The following is a 13,264-nucleotide window of genomic DNA, read 5'->3' on the forward strand; positions in this document are numbered from 1 at the left end:
AGGAAAGAAAGCCCGTCTTCCGCTTTTCAAGACGTCCGGGAAGAGGAACTACTTATGTTGGTTTGTCGTCAAATGTCACTTCTGGTCACGTGACGGCGAGCCGTTTTCGTATCGCCCGTACACACGGCAACGACAAGCCGGCGTACTCGGATTTTCCCCACTCCAGAAGCCGTTTTCCAAAGCGTTTTCCTTTCAGGTCACCCAGAACGCCGTCCCCATGTGGACGAGAAGCTGAAACGATAAAACACTTTGCCATTTTGATCCTAAATGGCCTTTTGGGAGCTTGAACATACCCGAAACTTAGCAAATATTGCGGGTATCCCGCCAATAGTTGGCATACTTTCAGCGAAGAGGCTGACATCAGGGGATATTTTCATTTTTAAATCGAGAAACGATTGATCGAAAACCAAAATAGTTGTTGCCCAATTGGATAAATCGATGAATCATCGATTAATTGTTGCAGCTCTAGCCATTTCTGTTTTTCTTTGTTTTGCGTGTCATGGTCTAATGTGTGAATTTATCTGTCGGATATGCCGCAGGCCGCACGTCTGTAAGGGGAAAGCCATGTGACCATCTAATGTTCTTTTTGTGGGCGCACAAGGAAGCCTTCCCTAAAAACATGGCTCATGATGTCATTTGTCTTTTTGAAATGAACTTTCTGGTTTAAAAAAAACGATGGGAGTTTTTCCATCCAAAAACCGGATTAATTGTTGACTGATGTAAAACATGACAGCTTTTGTGTCGTAGCGAGCGGTTGTTGCATCACTACTAAACTACTCAAATGTCAATCAAATGAAGTCGCCCTAAAACTGCTGGCTTTTTTTTTTTAAGGAAAACGTGCATTTTTCACTTCATTCCCACTGAAACGTCAATGCTTTCATTTGACTTTTGGAAAGCATTCAGCTCCATCTATTCATACGTTCAACTGGCGCGTTTCAATGGCGGAATGGCGGTATTTGCTTCACTGGACGTTCAACTTTAAAGTGTCCCTCGGACTGTGATCATGACAAACCTGGACTTGTCGTGCCTGCCCAGTTCGTCCTCGCTGCAGCTGCCGCCAATGAAGTCGACATTCCCGGGCGAGAATTCCTCCGGTTCCTCGTCCTCGGCGGCCTGGATGGCCACCGTGATGGTAACCGTGCCCATCTCCTGCGAGTGCTGGTCCACGGTGATGACTTCATCCACGCCCCTCTCAGAGGACGAATCCGGGGAGCACGCCGCTTGGCGGCTGGGACTCGGGCCGGGGGTTCGGCTCATGTTCCCCGTGTGGGTCGAGGCGCCTGCGCTGGCTCCGTTCACTCTTTGGGCGGCGGTAGTAGTAGCAGCGGAAGCCGAGATCGAGTCGAGGACGCGGTGGGGACGCGGCGTCGGTACTCGACGGCCACTCTCGCTGCTGCTATGGCTGAGGAGGACCCACGGGGCTCCCAAGACGCGCTCCACGGCTCGCCAGACGACCCCGATCCAGATCCGAGCCTCCGACGGAGGGCTGTGCGGAGCGGCGGGGCTCGTAGCAGCCGGCGAGACGCAGCCTGGAGCAGCAGAGGAGCCACCACCTTGTACCGCGGCGGCTACTGCTGCTACTTCCTCATATGTAAGAAGCTTTGTGGGATTGGGCCGAGGCGGCGTCTCTTCGCACTCACTGGCGGCCCACAAGTAGAGGCTGACACAAAGCCAGGAGGGGGGCAACAGGAAGGAGAGGCAGCGCAGGAAGGCGTTTACCAAAGCATGCATACTTTTTTTTTTTTTTTTTTTTACTCAATCATGCACAATTTTTGGGGGGAGTTGTTGTCTTACGGCGTGAGGACACACCCGTCCCCACTATCATGTCTCTAAGTAGGGAGCGAATTCACGTGTTCCACCCCTAATTGGGGAATTGCGCTGACAATGGACTAGCCCTGAGCCAAGGCTGCTAATTGGATAATAGGCTTGCAGCCTCTGGTGGCACGTAAAGGATGACAAGACGTGGACCTTTAGGAATTAGGAGATAAATGGATCCGTACCACTGCAACAGTAAAAGTAGGAGTAGAGAACGGGTTTGGATTTGCCTCACTTCCAATGTACTGCAAACATCTTCTGCATCTTCTCCTCGTTCTTAAGTGTGTTTTCTCCAGGCTTCCTCCCACGTCCCAAAAACATGGACGTTAGGCTAGTTGGAGACGCTAAATCAGGGGTCTCCATTATGCAACTCGCTCCAAATTTCTTGAAACAGAACAATACAAGAACATGTCCACCGGATAGCATGTGCTTCTGTGTTTGTAGCTATTTGACATTGTTTTCTGCATGTAAAGCTATCATTATTCTCTATAAAATGTATATTTTGTTTCATATTTTTATGTGTCTGGAACGGATTAACTGGATTGGCATTGTTTCCTATGGGGAAAAAATTGCCTCGGTTTTCGTACGTTTCAGTTTTTGTCAAACCTTTTGGAACAAATTAATAACAAAACCCATCATTTGCCCAAGCTTTGTCGTTTCGGTTCAAATGTGGTATTTTACTCAAGGCAACATCAGAAAAATCCCCACGATATCCCCGAGGATTTGAATGTTCTGCCAAGGAGGACATGTTTTGCAGATTTATGGTTTTACGGGGCAGGTTTTCTGTGAAAATGACTTCTATATGGTTGTAAATTGGGACTGGGGGAAGCCCACTACTGTTAAATTCAGTGTAACATGGTGGAAAAACTCGGACTAAGCGTTGTAATACTAATAGCGTCTCAGAACCTATAGGTTTGTTTCCCATTGACCTTGGCAGAGGTCCAGTCCAGCGTTTCAACAGTGTAGCGCTATTTCTACATGACGTAATTCTGTGTTTGACAAGTAGTTTCCAGAAAGCCGTTCAGCGGTCATACCATAAAATCGTCCTGTTAAAACAGAAGGCATTCGTGCAGTCCTTCGCGCTATCAATGCAGGCAGCTCTCTTACTGGCTTGAGCCAACACTCTGTGACAATCAGCCATAACAGTTTTGTTAGCCGTCGCCATCCCTGCATGCAGCATCTGAACTCCCAACATTGGCAAGCTCTTCTCACAGCTGGTGGGCAGTGTGACTCATTCCCTGTACCACATGCCGTACACACGCGCACACACGCACCGCTCCACTTTGTGGACAATGCAACATGGGAAGTGCGTGACTGACAGCTGACCGTGTACTTCAGAAAATTAGATTTTTCTCAAAGCGGTCTGCCAGAGGTATAATTTCTCCTGATTGCGATGCCAATTGAAGTAACAGTCAGCACGGCGCAGACCTCCGCCAAGGTCGAGTCGTTAACAAAAGTGAGAAAAAAAAATGGTGGAAGCCCGTTGTTTGTCAGAGCACATTGTGCGACGTTTCTGCAATCGGCAGAGTGGGCTCTGACAGGAACGAGGCAGTAGGAAAGCTATTTATATCCTAATTTTGTAAGTATATGCATTTCTATTTGATCTAGCTATCTATTTATCAAATGTACCCTATTTCCTCTTACACAGTCGTGGCCACAGGCTTTTAATTACTCATCAACTGAGTAGAATATACATAATATAATATAATATAATATAATATAATATAATATAATATAATATAATATAATATAATAGGTAGACATTGACTTGAGTTGGACTTTATTCTGATGACTTGAAAATGCTCGTGGTTTTCGGTGAGTGTGTTGACTAAAATGTGTCCCCATTCAAAGTATTCAATTGATGTGATACGTTATGATATCATTTCCAGCGAGACAACATATTTTCCTGCAGAATCTGCTGCATTGAATGCATCAATTAACGTCCAGTCAGGTTTAAGAACAAATGAGGGTGTGGCTTAAATTTCCGTGAGCGCCGGGCTGCTGGAGTGTGGTAGAAAGTTCTTCACATGCTCATGCACCTGCATAACACTAGGACACTGTCTTGTCTTGACTCGAGACTTGACTTGGACTTGCAGGTTTTTACTTGGGACCTGACTCCAGACTTGGGATTAAAGACTTGAGACTTACTTCCCCATCAGTGTTGAAATATGTGCTATCTTTGCAGCCTTGCAGATGCCATGTCAGGCGGTGTGTGTCTGCACGCGTTTAAATATCCAAGCTGACAACTTACAAGGTGGTTTATTCAAAACAAGAATGTGCTAATGGCTCGGGCATCTAGTCCGGAAGCCTCCCGGACGCCTCCCTGGTGAGGTGTTCCGGGCATGCCCGGCCGGGAGAAGGCCTGGGGCAGACCTAGGACACGCTGGAGGGATTATGTCTCACAGCTGGCCTGGGAACGCCTTGGTGTCCTCCCGGTGGAGCTGGAGGAGGTGGCCAGGGACCGGGAAGTCTGGACTTCCCTACTGGGACTGCTGCCCCCGCCACCCGGACCCGGATAAGCGGAAGAAAATGGATGGATGGATGGATGGATGAATGGATAGTTTGTAAGAAAGAAAAGGAAGCGTGTGGCTGACCTACAGCTTTGATTGTGATGTCACATTACCAATGACTGATTCATGTTGATTCAATTTGTTTTACAGACATCAATCTTTTTTCTAACAGCGACTTTCTCGGATTTCACCAAATGGCCCACACAGACTCAAATAAAAAGGTGAGCCATGAACGACGTGTATGTGCTAGAACAGGTGCAGCTGGAAACCCAAGGTGGCATCGTGCCAATATGGCTGCTTCCTCGTCACACACACACATTTGACAGCCAGCTCACATGCTAACGTGCCAGCTTCATGAATGGATTGTGACAGGCATTGTGTGGGAAGCCCTTTTGATAAATAAGGACCACCTCTTCAGAGGAGCAAAATTGCTCTTAACAGTCCATTTTGTCGCATATTATTCCTTTTAATGATGTGTAATTACACACGGAAAGTAGTCACAGCGCTTCACTTTTCCCACATTTTGTTATGCAACCGCCTCATTCCTAAATGTAATCCCCTTGAAATTATACACATAACACCCCACAATGACAGTAGGAAAAAATTATGTGTGCAAACATATTAAAAATAATACAAAATAAGAAATCATGTCCATTAAAAAATGATAATAAAAAAAATTCACAGACTTTGGCGTGAAGCGCTGCGAGTACTTTCTGCACGCACTGCACAGTCAAACCTCGGCGGTCCGGACACCCCGCTTCTGGTTTGGACAAAAGAAATTGCTGAAATATCGCCCCACTTTTCGTATACCGTCCCGGTTTTGTACGGCCAAGTATTGCAATCTAATCCGTTTGCCCATGTATCATTCTGAGGAATCCAATACCCAAACAAAGCATCCCACGAGTTGCTGACTCAGTCTGTGCTTTTTTTTCTCCATTGAGTACGACTGCAAAATAACCCACCATGGGGTCAAAGGAAGCTGCGAGTGCCAGCACTTTGATGAGGGGGGTGAGAAACTGCTGAGGAGACTGAGGTCCTTTGGTGTGTGCAGGACTCTTTTACGGACCTTTTATGACTCTGTGGTGGCCTCAGCCATCTTCTATGCTGTGGGCTGCTGGAGAGGGGGCAGCACGGACAGGGACAGGAGCAGGATCAATAGACTGATCAGGAGAGCGAGCTCTGTCCTGGACGGTCCTCTGGACTCCTTGGAGGAAGTGGGGGAGAGAAGGATGTTGACTAAGCTGACATCCATCATGGACAACACCTCTCACCCCCTACATGACACTGTGGTTTCCCTTAGCAGCTCCTTCAGCAGCAGACTGTTACACCCACGGTGTAAGAAGGAGAGGTTCCGCAGGTCCTTCATACCGACCGCTGTCAGGCTCTACAACACCTGCACCACCTGAACCATGTTGTGGTCACTAGGTATTCTTTACTTGCGTATCTTGCTTGCTGCTGTAACAAGTGAATTTCCCCGCTGTGGGATAAATAAAGTACAATACAAACACTATTGAATTCAAGAAAGAACTCATTGCAAAGTAGGAAGGCACCTCTCCCCTCATCCTCTCTGCTCCTCGCAGTTTTTGCCATCTTCAATAAAGGTAAAAGTGCTGTTAAATATTCATTATCAATTTAATTTGTCCGTTTATAAGTATTTTGCAATGTTTTCTGCATGTAAAGCTATCATTCTCTATAAAATGGTTTGTGTGGAAAAGAAAAGAACGGAAACCGAGGTACTATTGTATATAATGGAGAATGTACGACATATACTTACTACTGTGTTGCTTTCACCAGGATAATTACTTGTAACTCACACTGACTTAACCGGTGGGTTGCGTGTCAAAGTGGAGCCTGTAATCCTGGATTGTCTTCCTGGAAAGGCTGAGATGTCAAAGATCACGTGTGGCACCATAGCAACATGTCTGTTTACCCTTCTGCGTGTGCACATGTGATTATTTGTGCTGCATTTTCTCTGAAGTGTGCATGTAGGATTATCTGATGTTTGCCCTCTATGCTCTGAGAAGGACGTTGGGAGGGACGTAAACGCGTTCCATGAGCCAGATTAACCTCACAGGACTTAGTTAGTCGCCTAAACAATGTATTAAAAAAGGTGGTTTCATGCTGTATATTTTTTAAAACAAGACATTGCATCACACTAGCGGCCAGACATTTTTGAGCAGAATAAATCATTCTAGCGTCAGTTCCCCCACGGAGGGGCTTTTTGGGAAGACCGGAAGTACGTGTTACCAAGCAACGCCGTGGTTGTTACGGCAACGGATCCCGTATCCGCCTCTCGCTTTTTTCCGTGGAAGTTTTACAGCGCCGAAAGAGACTAACTAACAAGAATTGATTTTAGGAGCGATAAATCGAACGTTGGCGGGTTTGTTGTTGTTGTTGACAACAGGAAGTGGATGCTATTGCCAACAAACGGCGGCCAGCGTCAATGGAGGCGGAGCGAACCAGGAAACAAAACAGAGCAAACAACGACAACTTTCTGTTTCTCACGCCCACGGTTAGTTTATTATTCAGTCATTAAATTCTTCATCTGGACGTTTTGCTTTGCTTAAGAGAAGCTTTTGTAAGAATATAAAAGTCATCGTGAGTCCCAAGTTTCAGACTAGCGAGCACGCATGCGCCAATATGTTCACATTGGAAAGAGGCAAGTTAAACACCTGAAGTTAAATTGTTATTTATTTGAACATTTGGATACTGATGTAGCTACCCTTATTTACGCATTGGTGAGATGCCGTGCGTTAAAAATGTTGTCATTGTCAGGACGTGACCATTGTTTGCTAAGAATAGCAAGTATCATCGATACCGTGATAGTATCGGGTCGATACTAGCGTTATGAGATTGATATTTTTTATTTGTATTGTGTTTCTTTTCATTCATACAAGGACAGGTGAACAAATGATTCAAGTAGAATTTGCACCATAAATAATCACCATGACCCTGGTGTGGGATTGATAAATTATTTATAGACAAGGCAGATGATTAAATAAACCACACTTGCTGGGTTTGTTTGACCTGTTTAATCGATTGCCACACGAGGATAAGGCTTTAAACAGGACAAAACCCACAACTCTATTCCTGCAGGTCAAAAGCTGCAAGTTGCGCCTCAAGACGGTCAAATCGCTCCCAGATCGAGGGCATCGGCCGGTGAGTCACCTGGAAGGAACGCACTGATTTAGATGTCAAGTTATTGTGTATTTTAAGTCGTCAAAGGCTAATAAAGGTATTATATTACCTTGCAGGTTGCCTCTCCTGATTTTCTAAAGCACCCCTGTCTGACCGTCACAGCAATATGCCCTCCTTACCCAGGTACAGTAAGTCACCATCGATTGAGAACCTGCGAGGGGACGATGTTAATAATTAGGCCAATGTGAGCAGATGTATTGTATCACAGCATCGTGCCCTTGTTAGTCTTCTTATATTACAACATTTGCTGGAGGAATAAGCACTCTGTGGCATCAATCAACTGGAAGAAAATCCATTTTTTTACAAGGAAAAACGTAAAACGGTCGCCACAACACGTCAACACTGCCATCTAGTGCTCGCAACGAGATACAACATTTAAAAACTATTGACTTTATTTCAAAGGTGACAAATGACAGTTGTTGCTCCAATGTATTTATTTATTAAAACGGATAAGTGTTAATATGTCAAAGTTGCGCAATGTTGAGTGTTCATAAATTACATAGTAGGGGATATTTACTGTAATAATCAATGTTAACTTGCGCATTCACACGCTGCATGCCGGCATGCCAGCCGTCCTCCCTTTTTTCTAGGCATGTCACGGTAACAAAATGTGCTGGTCGACAATTGGGCTATAAATTATCAACGCTAATCAATCATTTCGACCGTTTTTTAGACCATATTATCATTAAGTTTATCATTCAGTGATGACTGTGTCATGTCACATATGAGCCACGAGATGGTACTCAAGTGTAGTGTATCTGTGAGGCACAGAAGATGCCTACTGCAGCACTAACGAATCGTCACCACTTCACATACCCTGGGTATGTCGCACTTTGCCCCCCCCCCCCCCCCCCGTCTTATTCCAATATAAATGCTACTTTTTGTACAAAAATACGATAAAAATATACAGTATTATTTTTCAATAGTATCCTAAAACAGCATTTGTAAAGACAAAAGCATCCCCCGCAATAAACACCTTACTCCTGTTAGATGCCTGGTGCCCTCTGCAGTTGAGTACCTAAACACCCAAATGCCACTATATGATCAAATGTGTTTTTTTCCCCTCTGGCATTTTGATTCTACACCCCAGATCAACTGAAAGGTGGCGCCCCCTGCAGTTCACCCGCATTCTCATTTACAGCAAATGACGTCCGAAACAAACACAGCAGGCCCGCTCACAGCGCGGGGGCCAGGTGCTACCATCACACCTCAGTCGCCCACAAGCCAGCAGGTAGATAGCACTGAGCAAATGACAGCATGAATGTACTGTATATCTGCCAGGCTTCACTGAGTTGAGTGTGTGTTTACGTCCATGCCATGGAGCGTATCACTTCAACGCCACCTCTGGTTTCCCCCTCATTCACTTCCACTGGGATGGTGCCGTATCCAGTCTTCAACGCATTGACCTGGACAGGTACCGTTTGGCAATATCCATTGAGCTGTCTGCGTGTCGTAATGCCATCTGCTGCCACTAGGGGGCATCAGAGCGCCGTAGAATACCTACTGTAAAATACTTTGGAGTTCAATTGTCATCCATCCTTCCATCATCCAGGCGGTGTCTGCAAGAGTGCCCTCAACTCGGCATGATGGAAGACCTGCAGATTCTGAACCTGCAACACAACCTGATCACAAGCATCAGCCATCTGTCGCTGCTGCAGCAGCTCGTGGTCCTCAATTTGTACGACAACCACATTTCTGACATGAGCGGCATCAATGAGCTCGCCTGCCTCAGGATTCTCAATCTGGGGAACAACAGGTTTGTTGGTATATGATAACAATAATAATAATAATAAGAAGAAGAATAAGTCAACAAGTGCAATAAGAAACTTAGTTGCTGTTGTATGAGTTTTCAAATTTTGCAATTATTGCCTGCCTCCAATGAACGTCCCGTTGTCTTTGCAGTCCAAGTAAATGAACTGATCAGCCGTATTAATGCCGACTGAGCAGTTTGTTCCTTCCCGCTATTACAACATTGGTTCTGTTGCTGCTAGTTACTATCTCATAAATTAAAGTAAAACTGTCAAAAAGTTCAATAGTGTAAACTGTGCATTGTACTGGTTCGCGCACTAATGAAAAAATGTATCCCGCAAAAACTTCCTGAGCCTTTAATTGGTCTCTTTGTCTTTACTGAACTGCTGAAATCAAATGCGTTCTTCAAGATATTCCAGTTTATGGAGATGTGCTAGTACAAAAAAAGTACAAAAAGAAGAACTCGTTACGTGCAAGCGGCGGAAGACAACATAGGTGGAAGAAAACGTAGTCGCGCACCGAGGAAGGACAATATCACTTTTGTACTTTTTGGTTAACTTTATAACTTTAACCTTTATTATTATTATTATTATTATTAACCCCCAAGCAGAGGGACAGAAGTTTCAGTGGCAGATTACTATCACTGCCCTGCTCCACTTGAAGACTGGGCAGATCATCCCTCCCCCACGACATGCAGCTTTTCATCACAGCAGAGGGGGAGCGATACAATTTTTGATGTATTACTATTATGATGTATGATTATTATGATGTATGATTATTATTATTCATTATGTGTTATTGCATTACAAATTTGACATGATTTGTCTCGTATTTATTTATTTGTTTATTTATTGTCTCTCTTGTCTCTCATGTCTTGCCTGGGTTGTTGTCTATGGAAGCACCGTGCACACACGTCTGACGGCAGTGTGTCAAATAGGAAAGTGAAAGGAGGCATCGTAAAATGCCCAGAAAGCAGACAAATGTCGACCTGCACAGGCTGTATGCTTTGCCAAAGCCGTTCCAATGTCGTAACAGTATGACATAATACATTCATAATTATTTAAAAATACAATAACATGCTAACTATAAAACGAGTACTACAAATTTGAGGTAAATGTTTATTGTCATATTTGAGTTAGGGATGGCGCTAGAAAGTGTTAAAAAACGGAGACATTGTGTCATGAGATTGTTGATTGTGAGATGAGTATTTGTTATTTTCTTTATTTTGTACATGAAACAGCCAAATGCCATTATGCATCTTCAATAGTGTGTGTAAATTGTGTTCTTCTTGTGCAGGATCCATAAAATATCCTGCTTGGATAACCTACACAAACTCAACATCCTGGATTTGCATCACAATCAGGTACACTTTGCAGTTTTTCCTCCTTTGTCTTTAGTTTTGGTAGCTCATGTCTGCTCCGGCATCTCGAAGAAGAGAGGCATGAGTGGAGCGGCTCCCTCATATCCTCCACGCTGACTGGAATCATGACCCCCCGCCCCCCTCGACATAAGATGCAGCACTCTAAATTCCTGGGTCAACATGAGCTGACAGCAGAATTTTTTTCGAGGCATGAAGAGTCATGTTCTCAGCTCTGATGTCTTGGATCTTGGAAGTGGGATTCATTTAATTCAACGATTGCAAATACAGAGCCGATGCTTCCATTGCAGGACTGAGCAGTGAACGTGAACTCATTCAATCCCAGGCATCTTTCAAAATTCCAATTTCAAAAGCCGAAGTAGAACATGCGTAAGTTGCAGGAAAATATCAATTCCCAACTAAAGAAGGGAGAAAACCAGCTTTTTGTGAAAAGATACATTTCAAGCATAACTTTCACTTTGACACAAATATTTTGCTGTTGTGACATCTCAAATATCTAAACAACTATCCCAACTTAAACAACGCAAGAAAAGGCATGTTTTACACCAAAATAACAATTTACAGTGTTTATCGTGGGGGATAGGTTCCCAAAGTAGCCCGCAATAAGTGAAATCCGCGAAGTAGCCAACTTTATTTGTTTACAATGATTGTATATGTTTTAAGGCTGTAAAGCCCCTCACCATACACTTTTAACACTTTATCACATTTCTCTCTTGTTGAAACACTCTCACAGTTCAAATTTAGTTTGAATTTTAATGTCAAATCTACAAGGTTGGACAGAACAAATTATTAAGTGACTCACACGTATTCGCTGTATTTACAAATATAACGGCATGAGCAATTTTCACATTTGGAACTAAACTGTGCACGCGTGTGCTCACGTGTGTGCATGCGTTGAAATGTTCCTACAGTGCGTAACCTTCTGCACGCTACACTCCTCCATGCTCTTCCACGGCCTGCTTACTGTTGCGTGTGTAAATACATGCTAAAGATCCAAAACACATGGCCAAGACAGTATACTGTAAATGTTCCAATTCAGTGTCCTATAGTCGGCAGGTGTGTGGTCTACAAAAGCAAGTTATTGTCCACAAGATAACCGTTTTGTCCCAAAACTCCTTCATACCGACCACTGTCAGGCTCTACAACACCTGCACCACCTGAACCATGTTGTAGTCACTATGCATTCTTTACTTGCGTATCTTGCTTGCTGCTGTAACAAGTGACTTTCCCCGCTGTGGGATAAATAAAGTACAAATACAAATACAATACAATAACGTCGTCCCTCGCCACTTTGTGGTTCGAATTTGGCGGTTTCACTCGATTGCAGTTTAAAAAAAATATACTAATTTAGAAATCATGCAGTTTCGTGGTTGAATACGGCCCATTATTAGTCAAAACGTATTAAGCAATTGTACATATTTTATGCCTAAATTACGCTTTTTTTAAGCATTATTATTCAATTTATTTATATGGACTCCTACTTAGCGGAAATTCACTTATCGTGGCCGGATGCGGAACCAAACGATGGACGACCGTACATGTAAATGCGCCAAGGCCAATTATGCAAATTTGACGATGTCGTCATTGCGCTTTACTGCGATTACAACATTGGTTCTGTTGCTGCTGTGTTGTGCAACGCACAGCACTTGTTAGCATGACCCCCCATTCAAAGAAACACATCCAAAAGACAGTTGTAATTTGTGGTTTTAAACACATTTTACTCACTTTACTGAAGTGGCAGATTTGTGGTGGTTCCCAGTAAGGCCGTTTTAAAGCTGTGATCATCATGTTGTGTCTCAGGTCGACTCCCACGTCTACTTTCTCAGCGATCTGAGCCTGATTCCTTCAACAGGCAATGACCTCTGCTGTGGGAATGGGCCTCTCCTGTAAGCCTGCCTGCAGCAGATTACAGTGTCCCTCATTAATTTCAGTCCTGGTCTTTGAGCTGCGTTTTTTTTTTTTTTTTTTGCCTGCCGCCTCCACAGTAGCGCGTGGCTCTCACAGACGCATGCAAAAAAGAAATCAAACGATGAAAAAGATGAAACATAACGGGTCCTGCCTCGCTTGATCTTAATAGTGTTTTGCCAACACGCCGCCCACGCCGCTCCTCAGAGAGGTGATCCCGAGCCCCCCTCGTTTTGTGGCTCCGCTTTGCACAAGCCCAGGATCCAAATAAATGAATAAATTCAGCCACATCAGTAAGGATTAGCTGTCCTTGTCTCAAAATGGTTCAAAACATTTACTACATGTGTTTGGAAGCTACTGTATTTGATGTACACTATAGCCCCAGCGTTTCTTTCCTTTAAGAATGATTTGGAGTGCATGAGAAAGTGGAAAGGAAAACTTAACTCTTTTTGACTGCACAACTCAGCAGCAACAGAACCAGTGTTGTAATAGCGGTCGGCTGCAAAATGTAGTTATTCGTTTTTATAAACCCAAACGCCCAATCCCAACAACGTATTTGTACGTATTGTACATTTTTGTGCACCAGAGGCAAAAAGAGGGGAGATGATGCAACTCTCCACTAAAGGATTATGGACATCAGAGCAATTTTAAGCCATAAAAACAGGCACAAGGTGGCAGAAGTGCACTTGATAAAAGCTCGGCAGGGAAC

General features: G+C 44.1%; 2 protein-coding genes across 5 annotated transcripts in view; one reads left to right on the top strand and one right to left on the bottom strand.

Annotated features, from left to right (window-relative positions):
- Nucleotides 1-1,780, bottom strand: part of larp6a (La ribonucleoprotein 6, translational regulator a) — a 10,930-nt gene extending 9,150 nt beyond the window's left edge. The window contains exon 1 of the mRNA XM_054769788.1: nt 1,013-1,780. Coding sequence (XP_054625763.1) covers nt 1,013-1,731 — 719 coding nt within the window. The 5' untranslated portion in view covers nt 1,732-1,780. The remainder of the gene's footprint in view (nt 1-1,012) is intronic.
- The window catches only part of LOC129178058 (leucine-rich repeat-containing protein 49), a 49,812-nt gene that overhangs the window by 2,843 nt on the left and 33,705 nt on the right, over nt 1-13,264 (top strand). Inside the window, exons 1-7 of one of the 4 annotated variants that reach the window (XM_054769786.1) lie at nt 1-4,546; nt 7,422-7,484; nt 7,580-7,646; nt 8,614-8,754; nt 8,847-8,937; nt 9,076-9,279; nt 10,569-10,635. The exon at nt 1-4,546 is cut by the window's left edge and continues 2,843 nt beyond it. In XM_054769786.1, the coding sequence (XP_054625761.1) occupies nt 4,520-4,546; nt 7,422-7,484; nt 7,580-7,646; nt 8,614-8,754; nt 8,847-8,937; nt 9,076-9,279; nt 10,569-10,635 (660 nt within the window). In that variant the 5' untranslated portion in view covers nt 1-4,519. Of the gene's footprint in view, nt 4,547-6,525; nt 6,838-7,421; nt 7,485-7,579; nt 7,647-8,613; nt 8,755-8,846; nt 8,938-9,075; nt 9,280-10,568; nt 10,636-13,264 lie in introns of those variants that run through there. The other 3 variants (XM_054769785.1, XM_054769787.1, XM_054769784.1) reach the window with 3 other exon arrangements.

The sequence above is a fragment of the Dunckerocampus dactyliophorus genome, chromosome 3 (genome assembly GCF_027744805.1).
Source record: "Dunckerocampus dactyliophorus isolate RoL2022-P2 chromosome 3, RoL_Ddac_1.1, whole genome shotgun sequence".
NCBI classification, from domain to species: domain Eukaryota; kingdom Metazoa; phylum Chordata; class Actinopteri; order Syngnathiformes; family Syngnathidae; genus Dunckerocampus; species Dunckerocampus dactyliophorus.